This window comes from Rhinolophus hipposideros, assembly GCF_964194185.1.
Source record: "Rhinolophus hipposideros genome assembly, chromosome: 15".
In the NCBI taxonomy this organism is placed as follows: Eukaryota; Metazoa; Chordata; class Mammalia; order Chiroptera; family Rhinolophidae; genus Rhinolophus; species Rhinolophus hipposideros.
This window is the reverse complement of record NC_138061.1, coordinates 19,235,108-19,255,855: the sequence shown is the minus strand read 5'-3', so window position 1 is coordinate 19,255,855 and position 20,748 is coordinate 19,235,108. Positions and strand designations below refer to the sequence as shown.

Genomic DNA, 20,748 nt, shown 5'->3' with positions numbered 1-20,748 from the left:
TCAAGAAACAAGGCACCATCTAAGAACCAGAAACCAGATCCACTGAATCTGCTAGCACCTTGATCTTGGACTTCAAAGCCCCCAGAAGTGTGAGAAATAACCCAGCCTCTGGTCTTGTATTATGACAGCGGGCTAGGACAGGTTTGTATCTTTCACATGTCACTGACACATTGCACATGATGCTAACACGAGAAACATTTTTTTGTGTGTTGTGTCCTGGTCCCACTTTTGTTTTCTAAGCCTTGTGGTTTTTACTGCGCTATTTTGCAGAGTGAGGTGATTTTTTGGAATGCATATGTCAAATAGTAGAACTGACTGTATACATGAGTCCCTGAGGAAATTCATGTGCATGAACATTGTGAAAGCTATTTTTCCTTAAACTCAGAAGCATTTCTCATTGCTGTGGAGGTCCAACATTGTTTGTTTTCTGGGTGAGGTTGTACTAAGATTGACTTTGAATAAGTTGTGATAATGTGTCTCCAAAGGGCTGTTTTCGGCTTTCAGATCTCAGTGAAGCTAGTGACCAACTCCCCCCTTCCCATCGCCATCCCTGGTCACTGTGTTCCCTGCTATGTTTTATTTTATTGTTATCCTTCAATATCTTAAATTTACCTGATATGTATGATTGCACTGTATATGTTACATTAAATTTCATCATTTGTTCATTGTTTCTATCAGAATACGTACTCATGAAGGCAGAGATCTTATCTGCCTGGTTCACAGTCGTATTGTCACCACCTAAAGAAGTCTACAACACATTTGGATTAATAAATATTTGTATTCTGTAAACCAAAGATGCCTTTTCATGTGCTCAAAACGAAAACCATAACAGCTTTTTCCTTGTATGTGTTCATCTGGAATTATTTGGGGATTCCCACACTATGACAGCATCTGCCTAACATGCATTTTCTAAGTACTATTAACTCCTAAGAAATAGGTAAACAAGTTACACAATGATTCAGAAACCAGACTTAGACCTTTGTTTTTCCTGTTACTTTCTAGTTAGTTTTTTTTTTTTTTTTTTTCCCTAAACTGCAATTATTTCACTTAAATGCATATCTAAACTAGCTTCCCGAATTCGGCAGCTTGAGTGGTACCAGAGAGGAAGGACAAAGATGTGTTGATTCTTGACAAACACCAACTGGACATGAAATTCTAAGTGCTGGCTGGGCAAGGGCTGTCGGACCCAAAATGACACCTCAGAGACCACTGCTAAATAAACATGGACTTGCTCACAACACTGGAACCTGAAAAATCCAGAGTTGTTTCAGCAAACATTTATCTACTGCCCCCTAATGGCCATGTTTAGTACTAGAGGCTAAATGAGTGCAATGAAAAATAAAAATAAAGACCCTCCCATAAATGAGCGTAGAATCTGGTGAGGAAGGCATAAAGTGACACACATAGACATGCCATATTTTAAGTATGTGTTGTTTAAAGGGAAATATGTGAAAGAATGTCACAGTGAAAGGAAAACCTACTATTTAATGAGTGCCTTTGGGTTGGGGGAGATTTGTTGGCTTCACTGTGGATTGAACTTGAAAGAGGTACTGTACCAGTCACCTGCCTGGGCTCTGGTAAGTCCACTCTCCACGCCTTCCTGCTTTATTTAGTATTTCAGGAAACTACGTTTCCCAGGGTCCACTGCCCCTAGCTTGTGGCTGGGTTTGGCCAATGGGAAGCATGGGCTGGAGATGGGAGGGCCAGGGCAAGGGAAAGACAAACTCCCTTTTTGTCTCCTCACCTTGGGCAGCATCACTGACTATGGCCGTGTGTCCTCTGTGGCTCCAACAACAGCCAAGTGCATCCTCCGTGACGTCAGCTTCCATCTGGTGGTCATGGGTCCCAAGCTCTGGTAATCCTTGTAGCCTTCCAGCTCAAGGAAGGTAGGGGTTTCCTGTTGGTACTAACCTTGGGGTACTAACCTTGGGGTCACCTCACCTTTCCCTATTTGGCATCTTGGCTCTTCAGTTACTCAAGCAAGAAATCCCCTGTATTAAATCCCCTCTGTTTGAAATCTTTAGCGATGGTTTCTGTGTGACTGCCTGCACCTTCAATGACACAGGAGATAAACTGCTCCTGGTGGAGAAAAGCAGCATAGGCTCTGGCCTGGAAAAGAATGAAGGGGTGGAAGGCAGATGGAGCCTGTGGGAAAGGAAAGGTTAAAGGCCACGTGAAAACAACAGGAATTCTCATTCATGCCGAGCCTTGCTGGTCTTTGGGAAGGCTAAGGAGGGTTCTGTGCCTGCACAAATGCTTCAACCAAATATAAGGGCAAAATGCCGCCCACGAAGAGATGTCTCTTATGTAGGAAAGCCACGAGGCTGAAAAGATTTGGATCCAATCCACCTCTTTATTTTCTACCAAGTTTAAATCAGCTGTTTGGGACTCCGATTCACCCACTCAGAATACCAAAGCTGGGAGGTGTCTTTTTCCTTCAAATTACAGGCATGAGGACACTAAAGCTTTTGTATGTGAAAGTGCTCTGCTCAAGGTCGTACAGCTGACATAGCCACAAGGTGAACTCCATTCTGTTAATTCCAGGTTCAAAGTCAATTCTGTACTGTCATTCACACCTTTACCACTCCCCGAGTTGCACTTCATCTCATACAGGTTGGGTGCTTCACTAACTACAAGATTACAAACTAATTTGAATGTGTTTGTTCCATATGAATCATTTCTAATTTGGAACCAATAATGATGAGCATGTTACTTATTTTAAAGGAACCAGTTTGGAGTGATTTTTAAATAGAATGAAGAACAGACATTATGCAGTCAACTGAAATGTAGGTAGAATTCAGGTAGTGGAATGTATTCTACTTGGTTAGCACACAAAACCAAAAACAAACACAATACCCCTTCCAGTCTGTGGAGTTTACTATATTCTCAAACAATTAGCCTTTAAGAAATCCTATAGAAACATCATTTCTATATCAGCACTGAACGTCAAGGTTTGGGATAAAATACACACTTGAAACCAAGACTTTAGAGACATTATCTGTTTAATAAATATGATTGTAAAAGCAATAAACAATAGCAATTATACATTACACTACATAGTATTTAACCAAAAATACATCAAAAAGTCATTTTAAAATTAGAAGTAGTTCCGATACTATAAGAAAACTTTTTTTGTTTTTTTAATTGGCTTCCTATAAAAATAAGTTGGCAAATGAGGGATTTCAGTTGGAATCCTGGAAAACACAGAACAGCTGCCAAGTACCCCATTGCTCTCAAAGTTGCTATTTGGAACTTCTGGGAAAAAAAGCAAAGCAAACCTCTGCATTTTGGATGGGGAATCCAATTAGGAATAAGGCAAAGGAGGAAATGTCGGTTGGGTAATTCAGGGTAGAGCGTGCACAATTTGCCTTCTGGGAGTTTGGAAAACATTGCGATATTAGATTTTTAGCTTGCTCTGAATCTTACCTTCTACAACCATCCCTCCCCACTCACTCCTCTGGCCTCAAGCCCACCAAACTCTGCATTGTGTTTGCACCTGCTGTTAGCGAGTAGGTAGGCACTTGGGTCCCTCCCATTTGTAGGTTCTCCTCACTGCCTTCTCTTTGGGAAGGAGCTAGAATGGTCCAGTAGAGCAGTTCCCAAACGACAGTGTACATCACAATCACCTGAGGGGCTTGTGAAAACAGATTGCTGGGCCCCACCTCTGGAGCTTCTGATTTCAGTAGGTCTGGGGTAGGGACCCAACACTGGCATTTCTAACAAATCTGAGCTGATGCTGATACTGCTGGTCTGTGTCCCACACTTCAAGAACCATGGAGCTAGGTCATAAAAACAATGAGGTCCCTCTGAGCAGTCCCTTCCTCACTAATCTCCTACAAGTGGGAGGGAGCTTGGAGGAGAGGCACACGAGGACCCTGGAGACGCTGAATCTAGAGCTGGCCATCTTTGGTCACTTTCCAAAATGCATCTCATGTCCACCTCTCTTTTTAGTTAGGACTCACAAACCCATTGTTCCCTAAGTCTTCTCATGTAGCCATTCATTTTTTCCTTCAATAAGTGATTTTCTTCATACCTACTCTAGGCAAGGCACTGTGCTAGCTTAAGAGTGTCATTCCCCTTTTCATCATTTTCCAATTAAAACTAATTGAGCTGCAACTCTGAGGACTCCCTGTGCTATTTGGAGTGAGCCTCTTTTGGTTTCCAAACACTTTGTCTTCCAGATTAAATTTAGGAGGCTCCAACTGAAGAGAATCAATGAGGATGTTTCCTATGGGATAGGAAGCCTGGCAGGTCAGGGTTCAATTGAGTTCTACAAATAGTTATGGCTGCCTCAGGCATAATCCATTTCCCAGATTCATATTGGGCATCTTCAACCATAAAAAAAAAAAACAAAAAAAAAAAAAAACAAAAAAAAAAAAAACAAAAAAAAAAAAAAAAAAAAACTTCTGCTTGAGTAACTTCTGACTTCAGCTTTACTACTCTTCCCGTGCCCGGGCTACATAAGGGCAGGGATCGTCAGGATCTTTAGGACACCAGGACCCTGTTCTATCACCAAGGCCCTGTTACACCCTGTTATTGGCTTGGGGACATGACCAAGAAGGAGGCTGTGCTCTGTCAGTGGTTTTTCAAAAACTGTCTTCTTCTATATTTTAGAGTAGGCTTTGCCCAATTCATAGTACTCCAAGGGCTTCTGCTGGACATATGTTTACTTCCTTCTTTCTCTGGGCCTTCTTTCATGATTGCCCTGGGAAAACTGGAATTTCTTCATGCTTTGAGCCAATCTGCTTCAATTAGTCAGCTCACTCCCCCCCTTTATGCTTATTAATTTTGCCTTTGCTGATACCATGACACTCAGCGATCAGAGAGCACACATGTGAAATGTCTGGGATCGTCCCACATGATCAAAATCTCATCCTAATGTAAGACAAGACTCCGTATAGTCTCAGACTTTTTGATACTCTTGAACATTAAATCCATTAAATCCATTAACCTGCTTCTTCTGGTTAAAACAGTTTTATTTTACAAATATTTTTACTCTACTGTGAGAGCTTACTCTACAGCAACCATCATGGGAGGAAATTGCCCTGCCATATAAAAACATGGTCAAAACATTTCTCATAAGAATCTTCTAGAATCTGACTGCAGGAGATTATTGTTAAGCTGTGAGGATACCCCTATTCATCTGAAAGCTTTCTTTTCCACAGAACATGGCTAGGTTTGACTTGCTTTGCATATATCATCAGCTCATTCACACACATGATATATTTCCAGGTGGAAAAGGACAAGGATATTTGGAAGAGGCAGGTTCTATAGGAGGGGACAAAGGGTACATGAAGCTGAACCTGCTGGGCAGGATGCAGCTTGGTCAGTGTGTATGGAAGCGGCCATGCTTGGGATGTACAAAACTGGTGGAGATCAGAAATGTGTGGGTGGTGGAGGTAGGATTGGCGGAAACTAGGCCAATACTTAGGGAAAGTCAGGGTTAGTGTCCAGAATCTAGCAACGTGTTTGGGAAGAAAAGGTAGGAGCAGTTGAAAGGATAACTTGGGGATTGGAAGGAAGAGCTACAAAGTCCTTAAAAGATCATGACCACACATGGATAGCAAATAAATGGTAAGGCAAGAGAGTGGGTAACTGGGCTTCTATTTTTTACATAAGTTGGGCAGGATAAGCTACAAGGGGAAGCAGTCATGATGGGAAGAGGTGAAGAGGAAACACAGGTCCACTGCTGACATGCTTGCTCCCCACCCTCCGCCCCCACCTGTCTTCTTTCCCTGTGCTGCCTGCATATACAGAACTGGCTTCTTTGTCCCTGTGGCCACACAGAATGCAGGAAGCAGCCTTGTGGCCACCACTGGCCAACAGAGCTACCAGATAACTTGGAAGGGAAAAATGGCACTGAGGACGATGCAACAGAGAAACAGCTCAGGGTTTCAAACTCCTGTGCATGTCTTTGTGTCTTGTGAAAGGGGCTGGGGTGGCTAATCCACCCATCAGCCAAGAGTGCTAAAACAGCTGTGAAATCTAGAGCCAAGAATATTTCCAAAAATACATGCAGATTTCCTTGGCCTATATATGTCATGAATTTTCTACAAACACGACCGATCAGAAAAAAGAGGAGAAAGGGGGAGGGGAGTGTTTTTCCATTAAAATAGAGCACCTGTACACTGCCCCTCCAAGCGTGATCTCAACGTATAGTCCACATGCACAGGCTTAAAGCTAAAAACCCTTGTTGTCTGTGTCTGAAGAATTAAAAAGTCCCGATGCAGTGAGTGTTTGTTTGTTTGTTTGTTTGTTTGGATTTTGATTGTTTTTATTTTATTTTTTTGTTTGTTTTTGTTTTTACTGGCGTCCTCCATTCAAACATTTACATAGGTAGGGATTTCTTTTGTGCTTTGATTCTCAGCAACTATGGAAATACTTCCTGGCAAAATAGGAAACAGAACAACAAAGGAAAAAAAGAAAACATAAAGTTAGTGGTCATGAAGGATGATGCACTTGACAACAGCGAAATTCTTTCCTGATCAGCAGGTCGCCTGGAGCCTTTGGGGATTTTCCTTAAATTGCAAATTGTGCCCCAGCAGATCCCCGCTTTGGCGTTGAAGGTGGAGTGGCTTGTCTTGCTCTTTGCAATCGGAGAGATGAGTCACCAGGTTGAGTAGAAGGGGAGGGAGGGGAGGGTAAAGCTACTCTCCTAAGAGAAAACGTGTAACACTTACTCATTTAATGACATTGGAAATGAAAAGGTGTCAGAGACTTTGCCCTGTGCTGCAAGATGTTTCCTGGTGAAGGAGGGATTACTACTTTAATAAAGTAAACAGCCGCTGTACTTCATACCCCGTGTAAATGGGACTGAAAACCAAATGACCCACAAAAATGCACTTAAAAGCTTTAGCAGTGAATAGACAGGGTGAACGCTTCCGTGGACTTGAAGACAGAAAACCCTTTTTTTTTTTTTTTTAACCCAAAGCAATTACACATTTATCAGCCTGTCTCTCCCAATAAAAGAAAGCACACTGAAAACTGGAGACCAGATGTGGCTGTGTGGCTGCAGTGGTTATTATTACTTCTGATACGAGCCGGTCATTGCATTTAAATTTCCCCTTAATGCAGACACAGAACTTTCTCATATCCATGTAAAGAGAGAGTTATGTTTTCATTTAGGGACTCATTTTTCCCCCAAGTAAAAATCTTATAAGGGGCTTTCTGGGTGGTTTGGCATTATTACGTTAGAGTAAAGCATGGGCGGTAATATAGTAATTTATCCTTCGTAGTCAACAATGCAGGCTCTAGATGGGGACATTTACCGCTTCAACTCCTGATGCCAACAGACAAGAAAAGAAATGGATCACAAAGGTAGCTTCATGGCTGTCTACCTTCCTGGGAAATTTTTCACTGCGATAAATGATAGGATTGAGCCACCACACCTGAGACTCTCTATTCTTAGCGGCTGAATCCGCATGCTTACTTCACAGAGTGAGCTCTACTGAAATACGATGAAGTCCGTTTCAAGACTTCAGGTAAGGGGCAGGTACAAAGAAGGAAGAAATCTGCCAGTCTGCTCGTTACTAGTCTAACCATCCAGTGGCTTCTCTCAGGCCACCCCACTCCTGGGATGTTCTATGTATTTTACGCCTCTTGTCCTAAAAATTCTCAGGTTTTCTAGGGAATCGTTTTTAGATTACTGCTAGAATGAAACAAAATAAAATAAAAACCCAGAGTGATCAGGCTGTCATGCCTTTACTAACCTCATTATGTCACTCCTCTACAAGTGCCTCGGAGTGCCCTCCTTAAAGCTACCTCAAGCTGAGGCTGCCATGTCTTGTTCTCGTCATTACATACCCTGTCCCTCAAACCCTGCCTGGACCCCCAGACCACCAGGTCCAGCCTCGGAGGCCTGTTCTTCTTGCATATGGTCAGAGCAAATGCTTTCTCTTTGCCCATGAACACTTTGAAGTACAACATTTTAGCAAAGGGTTTTGCAAAACAAGAAAAAGAAACTCATGAAAGAAAAAATAAGACAGGAGCAAGAAGGCTTACTCTCTCTCTCTCTCTCTCTCTCTCTCTCTTTCTCTCTCTTTCATTCCAGTGGAAGGAAGCAGGGAAAGAGGCATCTTAGCTGTTTCTATCAGGGGTGTTAGAGCAGAAAACAGTGGTTATGTTAAGCCAGAAAGGGGTTAGAGGGAGCGTCAGCCATTGACTACTCAGGCTGCACAGCTGACAGCTACCGGGAATCATTTACCTATAAGCTGTGATTCCACCTTCTCATCTATCAGCTGGCCAGGCCTCCTTAGTTCAGTCTGAGGGATATGGGGCCTGCTTTCAGTGTGACTGACTCGACTGACCATCTCTCGTTCTTTCTCATTCTGCATCTGGGCATAAACATTAATCCCCGGGATCTTCCTAAAACATTAACAGAAACCATCACTGCCATGCATAGGAGACGTACATCACTGCGACACAAGCTTCTGAACCTGTCACGGAGAAGGAAGAGGGAGGGGAGACATGGACAGAGGGACACGTACCTTTTAAACTTGTAGATGACAAACACTGCCAGCCCCACAAATACCACGGAGAGAAGCATCAGCATGGCAGATCCACTGTGGGTTGGAGTCAAGTCCACCAGTGGGGCTGGGGGAGAAAGCAAGATGTGGTCATGAGCAGAAACGGGGGAGCTGTGACTCTGTAAGAGCCTCATACGGTTCACATAGAGGCATGCTGAGTCCCAGAAAACCCCAGGGGACCTGCATACAAGATGCGTGTGGCACAGCTGACATGTGGTGGTATCTGAGCCTGTCCCAGCCCCCAGAATGCTTCAGCTGGCTTGTCCAAGAAGTACAGAGGAGCTAGACTGCTAGGATTCAAGGGCGGCTCTACCACGTGCTGGATATGTGATTCCGGGCAAGTTACTTCAGCTTAATATGTCTCATGTGGTGAGATGAGAATGACAGTACATTATTTCATCGGGTTTTTGTGAGGATAGAGTAAGTTCATGCACGTAAAACACTGATAACAGTGATGGGCACATATTAAGTCTTCTATAAATATCAGCTTTTATTGCTATTGCTGCTGATATTATTCCTAATCAATATTTATAATGATATAGTTATTAAATTTTCCTATTCTCTGAATGCAAGCTTTTCCCAGTAGGTGATGTAGACAACCAAAAAAACCATCAAAGGAATATTTTTTATGAACTCTCCATTTTCTCTCACTCCGATCCCAGCAGTTGTCAAGGGAGAGAAAGAACTGAAGAGTAATGGAGCATGCTGATGTTTTTTACACGCAGAACACTGATGGCTAAGTGAATATTTCACAAGGGCTGGAGGGGAGTGTGCAATCAGATTTGGTCTCTACAATTTTCCAAAGCCCTGACAGCTGGTACCAGGAAGCAACAGCCTCTCTGATGAGTTGGGTTCACCTTTTGGACTAAACAGAGGCCTCTGCATCGATAAGAGTCTCCCTCCCTGAGTTTGCCTGTAGATTGCAGCTCTGAGGAACATCTTTCTCCACCTCCAAATCTCTTCCATCTCAGGGTCAAACCTGTTGGACTTCAGTAACTTTGTTTGCAATTAATGTTCACCCTCTCAAAAACTGACATTTTGCAAAAATAGCACAGCTCAAGCATAAAAGGCAAGCCACATGTATCCCTTAGAAGCCTGAATACTGACCTTTACCTTCCATCAATTTAAGCAAAGCCTGATACTCAGAAATGTGGTTGACCTTTAAGCTCCCTTTTCTGTGGCTTTTCTCTGTTGAGAGCCAAGAGGGCAACGTTCTTGTCACCCAGGTATGAAAGTTCGAGAATAAGTGACTGTAATACTGATGGTCTCGGACAAGACTCGAGGCTACTTTTGCTCTGTCTGGTTATTGTGGGATTAAAGCCAGCCACTTAGGAACCAGTTCGTACTGAAAAGTATATTGTATATATCAACTCGTTCTGGTGAAAAACAAAGTCAAGCTCTCTTTCTCGCAAATAGGCTTCGTTGTTTTAGTAGAATCAGCTTTTAGGAAGCACTAAAAGTAAGCACCCCCGTGATTCTCTATTCTCTGTAAGTCAAATAGCACTTAAGCTGTGATGCAGGAGTAGGCGAGTCTGTGTGAGAAAATGGAGTGAGTGCCAGCCACTGCAGTGGAACACTCCAGGAACATGTGCATTCAGCTCAAAATCAGAAAATAGAGGCCTCCTTCATTCAGTTAGGCAAACGCAGTGCCATCAGCAAAGGAGTCCAGAAGTACTCTGGGACTCACACTGTAACTGGTAGGATGTCATTGGGGAAAGGGACGTCTCCATTTGTCATAGACAGGGCAACTGACTTTCACAAACCAAAGGGAGGAACTATGGTCTCCAGTTGAAGAGATAAAAACAGCGATGTTCTCATTGGTTGATGTTATTCCAAAGGACTCAGAACTAGTAAGTGGAAGAACTAAGACTTGAGCCCAAGTCATATCACACACACACACACACACACACACACACACACACACACACACACACACAGACACTTTCTATATACTCAACCTTGGGTTAATATCAGTGGGACATATCAGAAATTTTAACAGCTACTTCTGAGAATGGGGATTAAGGCAGAAAATATAGCACAAGAAGCAAATTAATAAGTGAAACAAGCTAAATGTTGTTTTAATTTGTTTCTCAATGGTAATTGAAAAATTTTTAAAAATTAAAAAGCATATATATTAAGTTTTAAAATCATAGATCATACACTTTTCAACTTGGATGATGTGTATATGTACATAGATACGTATATGTGTGTAGATATGTGTTGTATATGTGTATGTAGAGAAGTGAAGTCTCACGTACCTACCACCTGGCTTCCACAACCATCAATCAACAGACAAGATTATTTTATTTCTACTCCACCCTGTCCCCACAGCCCCCAACCAGTGGATTATTTTCAAAGCAAATCTCAGCTATGGTATAAATTCATCTGTAGCTCTTAAGGATAAGGTCTCTTGCTCACTCTCTGTCGACATTATCACAATACCATGATCACACTTAAGGAAATAACAGTAGGAAGATATTTTTAAGGTAATCTTCTAAGGCAAACCCTTAATTTGACTGGGAACAAATAGAGGTGCAGGGAGAAGCCCTGGATGGGTGGGATGGTTAGAGGCAGGTTAGCTTTAATTGCTAAAATTCTAATTCCCAGCTGAGCACTCTTTTAGAATAAGCAGAATATCAGTGTTGTGGAACACCCGGAAGAATACCAAGTCTCCTTGAAAAGGTTGGCATTTGAAATAAATGGTAAACTGAAGAGAGGAAATTGCTTCAGCCAGGCTTAAGACAGAAAGCGCACACACACGGACTCTATCTCCCTTCTCTTCCCTTCCTCCTCTTCTCTCTCCCCATCCTAAACTTAAATCTTCCCATTCTAAATCATTCCCACTCAAATCCTCATTCGTAAACAAGTGGAATTAACATGGTTTTGGTATTCCCATATTATTTTGGTAAAGTGAGCATCTGTATTCCAAGTTTTAAAACATGTGCTATCCTCCCCATCCCTGCGTGGCCTCCTCACTTCTTAGAGGCAGGCAAACAGGCAGGCAGGAAGCAGCAGACGGTGGATGTGAGTGATTGGATAGCACTGCCCTCTGTGTTCCCTGGCTGGCTTTTGCTTGCTGATCTGTGCCTGAATATAAACGGGCCATTATTGCTCCACACATGGGCAGCTGCGTATCTTAGTTTGCCCAACACTTAGCTTTGTTTGTGTGTTTTGCTGAGGAATGGAAACTTGTGATAAATGGGCTTTAGCTTGTTGTGTGGAATTAGCATAAATTAATGCCTCACCAACTGCAGCCTAAACAAGGTAGAAGCATAGGGGAAAGTGCTGAACAGTTGACTTGCCATTATTCCTGCATAAAGGAAAGCATGAACATAAGAGCCCTGCAAGGGACTCAAAGTTTCTCAATCTGGATGCTGACACAGTTTCTAAAATCTTTCAAGGACTCAGAAGCTCATTGAATTATTAAATTCTGTTCATGAGAACCTAGGTTAATTATAGTAGTCACCATGCTTACAATCATAACAGTGGTCTTCTTGTGAACTGAGATACGTATGAGGACTGACAATTAGTTCATGAACTTCTTGCAGTAGTCTTCTCCTAACCTTTTTTGATATCAGAGGGATTATTCATTATGAATTCATACCAAGTTCACTATTTGGAAGTGCTGAAAAGGCTACGTGAATACGTTAGAGGACATGACAGAGGACCAACAATTCATGGCTCTTGCATCACGACAATGCACCAGCTCACACGGCACTGTCTGTGAGGGAGTATTGAGCCAGTAAACAAATAATTGTATTGGAACACCCTCCCTAGTCACCTGATCTGGCCCCCGATGATTTCTTTCTTTACCTGAAGATAAAGAAAATATTGAAAGGAAGACATTTTGATGACATTCAGGACATCAAGGGTAATACGATGACAGCTCTGATGGCCATTCCAGAGAAAGAGTTCCAAAATTGCTTTGAAGGGTGGACTAAGCACTGGTGTCAGTGCATAGCTTCCCAAGGTGACTGTAGTGATATTCAGCAATGAGATTTGTAGCACTTTTTCTAGGATGAGTTCACGAACTTAATTGTCACACCTTCGTATGAGTGCTAAATAAATGGTCACAGATTGTGTAAAAGTCAAAACTCCACATTTGCGGTGAAGCAATTATTATGGTCCCTTCTTGGAATCAGATTCTGACTCTGCCACTTGTGGGCAAAGTAACTTAACTGAACTGAACTTGACTGAACCAAGATGGGCGTTCCCCATCTTGGAGATTCCTGACGCTCATCAGTGTATTGTATTAAAAGTTCTCAACAGTCCTGCAGGAACAAAACTCATTTAACTTCACATCAGAGTTTCTCAAACTCCTGAGGCCACAGCCCTTTTGCAGACATAAGTCCCACACAACTCACTTGGGAAATGCCTCGTCCTGAGTACCACTTTCCTTTTGCTGCAACCTTGCCTCTTTGTTCGGCTTATTTTCAAGTTTTAAAGTCAACATTGTGGTGACGTCACCTGGTAAAGCCATGCAGAGAACGCTTGTTGCTGTCTGCATTCATGCTTATTCTATCAAAGGGACTTTCTAGAACATCTATCTGCATTGACCCTGAAAGTTGGAACTCTTGTTATACTTCTAATCCAGAAGTTACTGCCATCAAAAACTTGCAAAAGCAAGTTCACCATACCTTGACTTTCTTGTCTTCCTTTCTTTCCTGCAAAGAGATACAAGCCAGGCTTTTAATTTAATGCCTTGCGTATCACAAAATCCATGTGGTCTGAAATGTCTTTTTTCAAAAATTAAGGTGGTATGGGCATGGCACAGAGAAAGTTTATCTAGAGTACAGATAGGTTCTCATGTGCAGAGCACCCTCATTTGGACAATAGGCCTACTCTCCAGTTCAAATCCAAACCCAATCAGGGGAATCTTAAGGATTGCTGTACCCTACTGAAATAAAGCCATGATTCTAGAAGACAGACTGATTGGGGATTCCCAGGGAAAGCTCAAATGACTAACTGCTGCTAATTTTAAACTTCAAATGAGTCTTCAGGGACATCCCGTCACTGGAAGTTGAGGTCACTTGGGCAACTAATGACAACCATGGGTACTTCAAAGATCAAACTTACCACCGTTATGCATAGACAGAAAGAGAAGGATGCCTTTTGGTTTTCTAGGGTTGAAAGTCAAGGAAGAATCCTAACTATGTAATGTATTACTCAAAATGTAGTTTATATACTACCTGAATCAGAATCACCCGGAGAACTTGTGAAAATGCAGCTTCCAAGGCTTCGCTTGAGAAAAAAATGTATCGGTTTCTGAGAGTAGGTCCCAGAACATGTACGAAGCTACACAGGTCACTAAGATGTATACCAGTTTGAGAGAACTGCATGGTGGGCCCCACCTACTGTCACTCATAAAACATCCAGTCCTTATCTTTAGAGTGTGCCTGACATTTATAGTCTCTGTTACTAAAACAAAACAAAACAAACAAAACAAACCATGTCTCTTTATTGCTAATAGTGATTTAATCTGGTTATGGATTAATTGCATTGCTGGATCAATTCTCTACCCCTATCTGTGTCTAAACCTTGTGGAGTTTGAATGTGGCGGTCCAGCCGCCACGAGTCGAACGGTACCTGGAAGCGGGAGCGGGAATGCAAAAGAGACACTCACACGTATGATGATGCGGCCAGTCTTCAGTGGTGCTGAAGCACGGATTTATTTTACCTTCACCAATATATACCCTTTGGGTACATGCAGTTTAACAATCACAGGTATGCATTACCTCACAAAAGTAATTATCATATGAAAGAGACTACCAAATGTCCTGATAGCCATCAGTTATCTGTGTCCCGGAAAACCGGCCACTCCCACCTCATTCTTCAAATACTTGCAGGCCCCTAGAGGCACAGGTGAAACAATGCCTTAGGTCCTGAAACAGATTAATCATGAACTAAGCCAGGCCACAGGTTTCCAAGGAAACAAGAAATTATGGCTCCCCACATTTGAATTTGAAGCTTCTCCCACCAAGAGGTGAAATCTGGTTCTCACTCCTTAAATCTCAACTAACACTATAACGGGATTTGGCAATGGGATGAAAAGGTAGTGATGGTGTGCCAGCTGTTAGCTTCAAGGCCTTGTATACTTTTGCTCTCTCTCAGAGTTGTCTCATTGCCATGTGGGAACAAGCCCAGGGAAGCCTGCTAAAGGATGAGAGAGCAGATGGAGGTGAGCTAAATTGTCCCAACTTCGGCCATTCCAGAGTAGCCTACAGCCAACCGACCCCCAACATGTGGGATGGCCCAGCCAAGGTCAGTAGCACTCCCTATCCAACAATCCATAGCTGATTACAGACACACAGTGAACACAGACAAAATGAGAAGAACCACCCAGCTGATCCACACACTCATGAACAATAACAAATGCTTACTGTTAAGCCAATGGATGTCTAGGTTGTTTGTTACACAGCACTAGCTTACTAATGTCTTTGCTCCTCAAAACCCTCCTTTTTCAACTAGTTAAACATCCAATTAGCAATTCTCACCTTTGAGCTCTACATTATCCATTTCTTTTGGACTTCTGTCCCCACTGGCAGGGTGGCAGGGTACAAGTATGATGACTATTCAATTCTAACAGGTGTGAGGTGGAATGAGTATCTCATTGTGGTTTTGATTTGCATTTCCCTAATAGCTAGTGAACACACAATGCATTATATATATATATATATATATATGATGTATTGTAGAAATGTATGCTCAAAACCTATATAATTTTACTAACCAATATCACCCAAATAAATTTAATAAAACATTTTCAAATAAATAAATAAGTAAATAAATAAACAGATAAATAAATATTCACTTCTAACCCAGAGCACCAGAGAATGAAAGGGAATGTTACTAAAGCTTATGGAAACACAACAGATATAACCTAATAGTCCTGGTCACTATAGATATAAGGAACTTGATGCCTAAAGGGTAGCTTTTCCTAGGTTCTGGTATCTTCTCTATATTTCATATGTGTCTTCCTGTCTACTTTTTCCCCTATTAATTTCACTTGACTATCTGCCTTGCTTTCCCTGTGCCCTAACTGTGTCTCCCGTGTCCTAACTACCACTTATTTCCAACCTGATGCATGTTTGTACCCCACTTGTGAATTACTCATCTGATCAATTTCCTCTCACTATTCTCGGCCTAAGAGTTTCTAGTACATCCTTAGGCATGGCCAACTCAAGCCATGTACTCTGTGGTTATTTCAGGCCCTTTTACAGGACCAGGGAATCAGAAAATAAAAATGGCGAAGACAGACTTTGTTAGAAGCTAAAGAGCAACCTTGTAGCTGGTCCCTGGTATACTTATGAAAGAATCACATCCATTTAATCACATTGGGGAAAGGAATATGTTTAGATATCTTGACACCTGTTATTATTCATCGTAATACTATAATGACTCCATAACCGGCAATAGCCACTGGGTCCATGTGTCTGTGAAACAGCCTAATTATTTATAGAAGAAAAACAATATTTATTTTGGGAAAAAATACTATTAGCATGACTTTACTCATAAGACTTGTATATGATAACTGTGTTGATAATAAGGAAAGCAGAGACTAAAGAGAGGGATCGATTTATTGGCTGTGGAAGAATTTCACTAGTACTAATCACATCCCTAAATGGAAAATGTTACTGCAACAATTTATTTCCCTTTACAGTTCAGAGCTCCACAACTCCACAGTCTGGCATCTGCATTTGTAACAATGACTTAGATTATATTGTATTTTCTGAAGCTTCTTGACCAACGCTAATACTGCCTTCAAGTGGAAAGGGTCTTTCTCAGTGTGAAACTATCAGGCAGGCTGCATGATGTCTCCTGGGCTGAGAATCTGAATTCCTTATCCCCTCCCACATTTACTCATAACATATCCAGTGACAGCAACTGAAGCCTGGAAATATCAATTCTCTAATATCTCTGTGATAATACCTTTTTATTACACCTGAAAAAGAAATTAAACCAGTCAGCAGTGACCATGGAGGCCAAGAGAACACAAGATAACAGTTTTATTAAAAACCCACACATACCCTTGACAAAGGACAGTTTTCTTAAACGTTACAGCTTAAACAAGAAAATTGCCAGACAGGAGAGGGTAGGAGCAGTTACTGTGTATTATTTATTTATTTTGTTTTAATTTAACTTGGAATTTAAGGCTGTTTTTTTGAGAAATACTAACCGTTCACTTTTTAAAAATCATAGATAGCCAACATGCCAGAATAGCAGTAACCTCACTGGAAAGCGAAGGACTGACAAGCATCCTGATTCTCTAACACATGCAGAAATAAAGGGCGATGCAGATGGGTCATTGTTTGCTCCTACTAGCATATTAGTAACATCTAGGTAATATCATTTGTTTAGCTTGCATAAAAGTCATGGCTAGTCAAGTAGATCTGCCAGTCAGATTCCAGTGCACACTTCAGTCATTTTTCAACTGCTTCATGGCCACAGCTCTCGGCTGGCCTTTGCCATTCATCTAGATTATGGATATGGTATATCTCAGAGTCAGAGACATGCTTCATTTTCCCCCTTCCTTCCACTGTCATCCACACAGTCTGCCAATTAGATTGGCTCCAGATATGCTGAGAAATTAGATTTTAATGTTGATTACGATTTTCCTCCTACACAGACCCTTCTCTTTTAAAGAACGTCTGTTGTAGTGGATGCCCTGAGTTGTAAATCAGATTTATTGCTGGAGATAGATGGGCACCTTTCCTTGTTATGCAGATGGATTTCTGTCCCTGGAATGCTCTATAAGAATGTTTGTTGAGATTGGTGATAGGCCGGCTGCATCAGCATTCTTTGGAGGGAACTTATTAACCAATGTAGATTTCTGGAAATTCCTCCCTGGGCTTCTGATTCAGCGTGTGTTGTAGTGAAGCCTGAAACATCTCTACTTTTGTGAAGCTTCCTAGGTAACTGCAATGTAGAGTCAGGTTCAAGAACAACTGCTTTATAGCAGGGGTCTCCTACACTGGGTTATAAAGACTGTTATAAACAGGGTTTCATTTATCCCAAATGTTTTGAGGAAACCAGTCAGCTCCAGCTTTTCTAGTCTCTCTGTGATGAAGTCCCATCCCCCAAGTTTCCGTTAATTTGCCCAATAAATAACTCCTGTGGAATGCAAATGATCCCCGAAGTACTGTTGTTTGTAATTTAGTATAAATTACTCTAGCAAGGGTCTGTGTTCTCAAATACGATGCTAGCCTGGTCTTTAACTTCGATTCAGATCTAGAACCTCATCTATTCAACCACAGAAGAACCAACAAGTTTTTAAGATTCTTCCCCCTACCTCTAGCTCCACCCCCAAATATAACAACAGCATTTATTCATGACCAAGGGTCGGTATAGAAACAAAGATACAGAGATTGATGTAGATTGAAAGATCCCTACCAGTTATCAGGTCTTTCATTTATCATCTGTCAGCAGGTTCCCCTCACCTGGCCATCTACTGCAAGGTGGAAAATTATAGCTCATACTACAGTCTGGTCCTGGTCTTCTCACATGATTTTTTTTTTTTTCAAAGAAAGCACATTTTTTAATGTATACACGAAGAACATTTAGTTATATCATAAAATAAATGCAGCACTGTAAGATAAAGGAAGACGATTATAAATGGACTTTTGGCCTTTCCTCTCCTGCCCCATACATACTGCAACCATCTTTATCCTGCCAAACTTAATCTCAGTGGATATAGGAGGGCTTTGTTTTTCTTTTTTTCCCCCCATTCACTTCACATTTCAGGCTGTTCAGCAGATGCCTGTGATTTTGGTGATTCAAATCGCTGTTGAAAGTTTGTTCTCTGTTTCCTCAGTTTTTCAGGAGCTTTTTCCATAAAACGATTTCCTGCTGCTTGAAGTACCTTCTGTCTTCCTCATCAACAAGGACTAGATTCAAAAAGTACCTTACTGAAAATTTTTTGTTCACATCTCGCATTGTTGGAGTGGGGTCATGTCCCGCTAAAAATAGTCTTATTGGAATTGATTCACCTTTTACTGGTGCACCATCTATTATTTCATACTTACCAATTGTTTCTGTTTCCGTTGTGGTACTGGGTCCAATTCCTGTGATCTCTTTTTTGATCACTTGTAACTCCATATGTTGGATCTTTATTCTTACTAATAAGAAGTAAATTTTTCCAACAATCACATCCTTTAAATGATACTTTGACTTATTATATTCAGATTCTATATGTAGTCTATCCTCAACGCCCACTTCCATCTCAACAGAGTTGTTAACATCAGGATAGGTGGCCAGCTGGTGAACGATAAGATCATATTCTTTTACCAAGTCTGTAAGTCTTCTTACTATTGTCACTTTAAGAAAATACCTCAAGCGGACATTGGCACCGATATAAGATTCATATGGCTTTTCAACTTGCATAAATTCAAAATCATTAACTTCTGCTCTGGGTCAGTTCTCCAGGTAAGGCTAGTTCTTTCACTAGGTTTACAAATTCGTGAGTATTACTGTTGTCATTGAAAAGTTCAATTTGACCTACAAATTCAATTCTAATTCCTTAGTGCTCTAGCCTCTTTCCAGGTTGCTTAAAGGCTAGGTTTACCTTTCCTGAAACAGATTCCCCATCATAGAAAAGATAGCGTTTTTCTACTTTGCCATCTTCAGTTTTCATTTCCTCCATTTTCCTGGTTTCTCCATCATTAAAGACAACATCGATCTCACAAATGGGACCAAAAAAACCACCAAGATAACTCATTGTCAGTGCCGCGCCGTTGCTTCCCCCCCCACTGCCTTCTCACGTGAATTTGAAGCCCCCACTTTCAACTTCCTGGAGGGGTTTTTCACTTATATGTTTGATGACATGAAACCCAATATGAACCATGAAATTTATCTTCTTTGGCAACCAACAAACAGGCTCCTACTCCTAGGTCTCCCATCTCTATCAAATAAATTCCCATCTCCTGCCACTTGGGTTGAAAACTTCTTGTAAAATGTGTAAATAATTTTTTGAAAAAGAAAGGATTATTGACTATTGCCCAAACCCATTATTTAAAAAATCTTTTCATCTGCCCCTTCTTCCCATTTCCATGTTTATCATATTTTATAACCTCAAACCTGCACTGATGAAAAGTTTTTTCACCAGCATGCACACATGATGAACAACAAAATTCACAATACAGTGGAATATTTGTTTTCCCTGAATTGTATCCCTTTCTCTTTCCTCTGCAATGGAATTCTACCTTTGGTAACAATAATTCTCATAATTCTACCCTTGGTAAAAATACCAAATAGGAATACGTGAGGGTGTGTTCCTAGTAGGTGCTCCGAACTCTGTCAAACTCTGCCTCACTTTACACATAGATCATACGAGGTCACCTTGCTGTGCCCCGGCTACACACAGCCCCTCAGCCTGGCATGCTAACATTCCCTTCTTTTGGTGAGCTCCGAGTCAACATTAGGACTTATCTTTATCGAACCTTCTGTATAGAATAGGTTTCATCCCCTTCATTTACAATTAATAAAGCTTCATGCAATTAGTATTTGTGCCTCGGGTCTAGCCAGTGTAGGTGAGTGAGGGTCTTCACTCATCTCATATCCCTGGATAAGTCCTAGTTTCAAAGGGACAATGGCAAAGTAAAGCATAGAGTCACGTGAGAAATAAGATGATAAATCTGAAATGGACCCTGCCCTTGAGTAAATTCCAAGTGACTAGGGGCAATGAGAAAACTATTGGCATTTTAGAGCCATTTTCTTAACGGCCCAGGTTTGTTCTCCCTTAAGTATCTATAGAGATGAAATGTTCTGTATCAGATTCAGAACCTCCCCGTGAGTCCTGCTGGAAAACAAAACAAAACAAACACCTCTCCCTAAGATGATACTATAACTCTTAAAATGTGGAAGCATATAAATAAATTAAAAATAACTTAAATAGATAGCCAGAGTAAAAGCCTGCATGAGAGAGAACTCAAGGCAGATGTCACAAAAGACGTGAAGAAGGTCTAATTTGTTTGATGAGCTGAGGATAGTACAATGTGTGGTTTGTGAGCCTGAGCTGTATCATGAAATGAGGCTGTTCTCTGATACCGGAAACATTCCTGCCAGTGACCAGAGCAGTAAAACAAGGGCCGATCAGTTAGACTTGTTCCATTCAGTCTCTTTCAGGAATACCCCTCAGGTCAGTCCTCCCCTGTTGTCTCCAGGATCTCTTGTTCTATAACACAGAACCCTCATTTTCCTACCCATTCCCAAGAATGTGGACATAAAT

General features: G+C 41.4%; 1 protein-coding gene and 1 pseudogene across 7 annotated transcripts in view; both read right to left on the bottom strand.

Annotated features, from left to right (window-relative positions):
* Nucleotides 1-3,013: 3,013 nt before the first annotated feature.
* The window catches only part of SORCS1 (sortilin related VPS10 domain containing receptor 1), a 471,564-nt gene continuing 453,829 nt past the window's right edge, over nucleotides 3,014-20,748 (bottom strand). For 2 of the 6 annotated variants that reach the window (XM_081074039.1, XM_081074042.1), the window contains 2 exons: nucleotides 8,204-8,592; nucleotides 6,524-6,655 (listed from right to left, as the gene is read on the bottom strand). In XM_081074039.1, the coding sequence (XP_080930165.1) occupies nucleotides 8,252-8,592 (341 nt within the window). In that variant the 3' untranslated portion in view covers nucleotides 6,524-6,655; nucleotides 8,204-8,251. Of the gene's footprint in view, nucleotides 3,256-6,220; nucleotides 6,656-8,203; nucleotides 8,593-20,748 lie in introns of those variants that run through there. The other 4 variants (XM_081074044.1, XM_081074040.1, XM_081074043.1 and 1 more) reach the window with 4 other exon arrangements.
* Nucleotides 18,256-19,239, bottom strand: LOC308507944 (vacuolar protein sorting-associated protein 26A-like; annotated as a pseudogene). Its single transcript has one exon. The product of its transcript is annotated as a vacuolar protein sorting-associated protein 26A-like (transcript).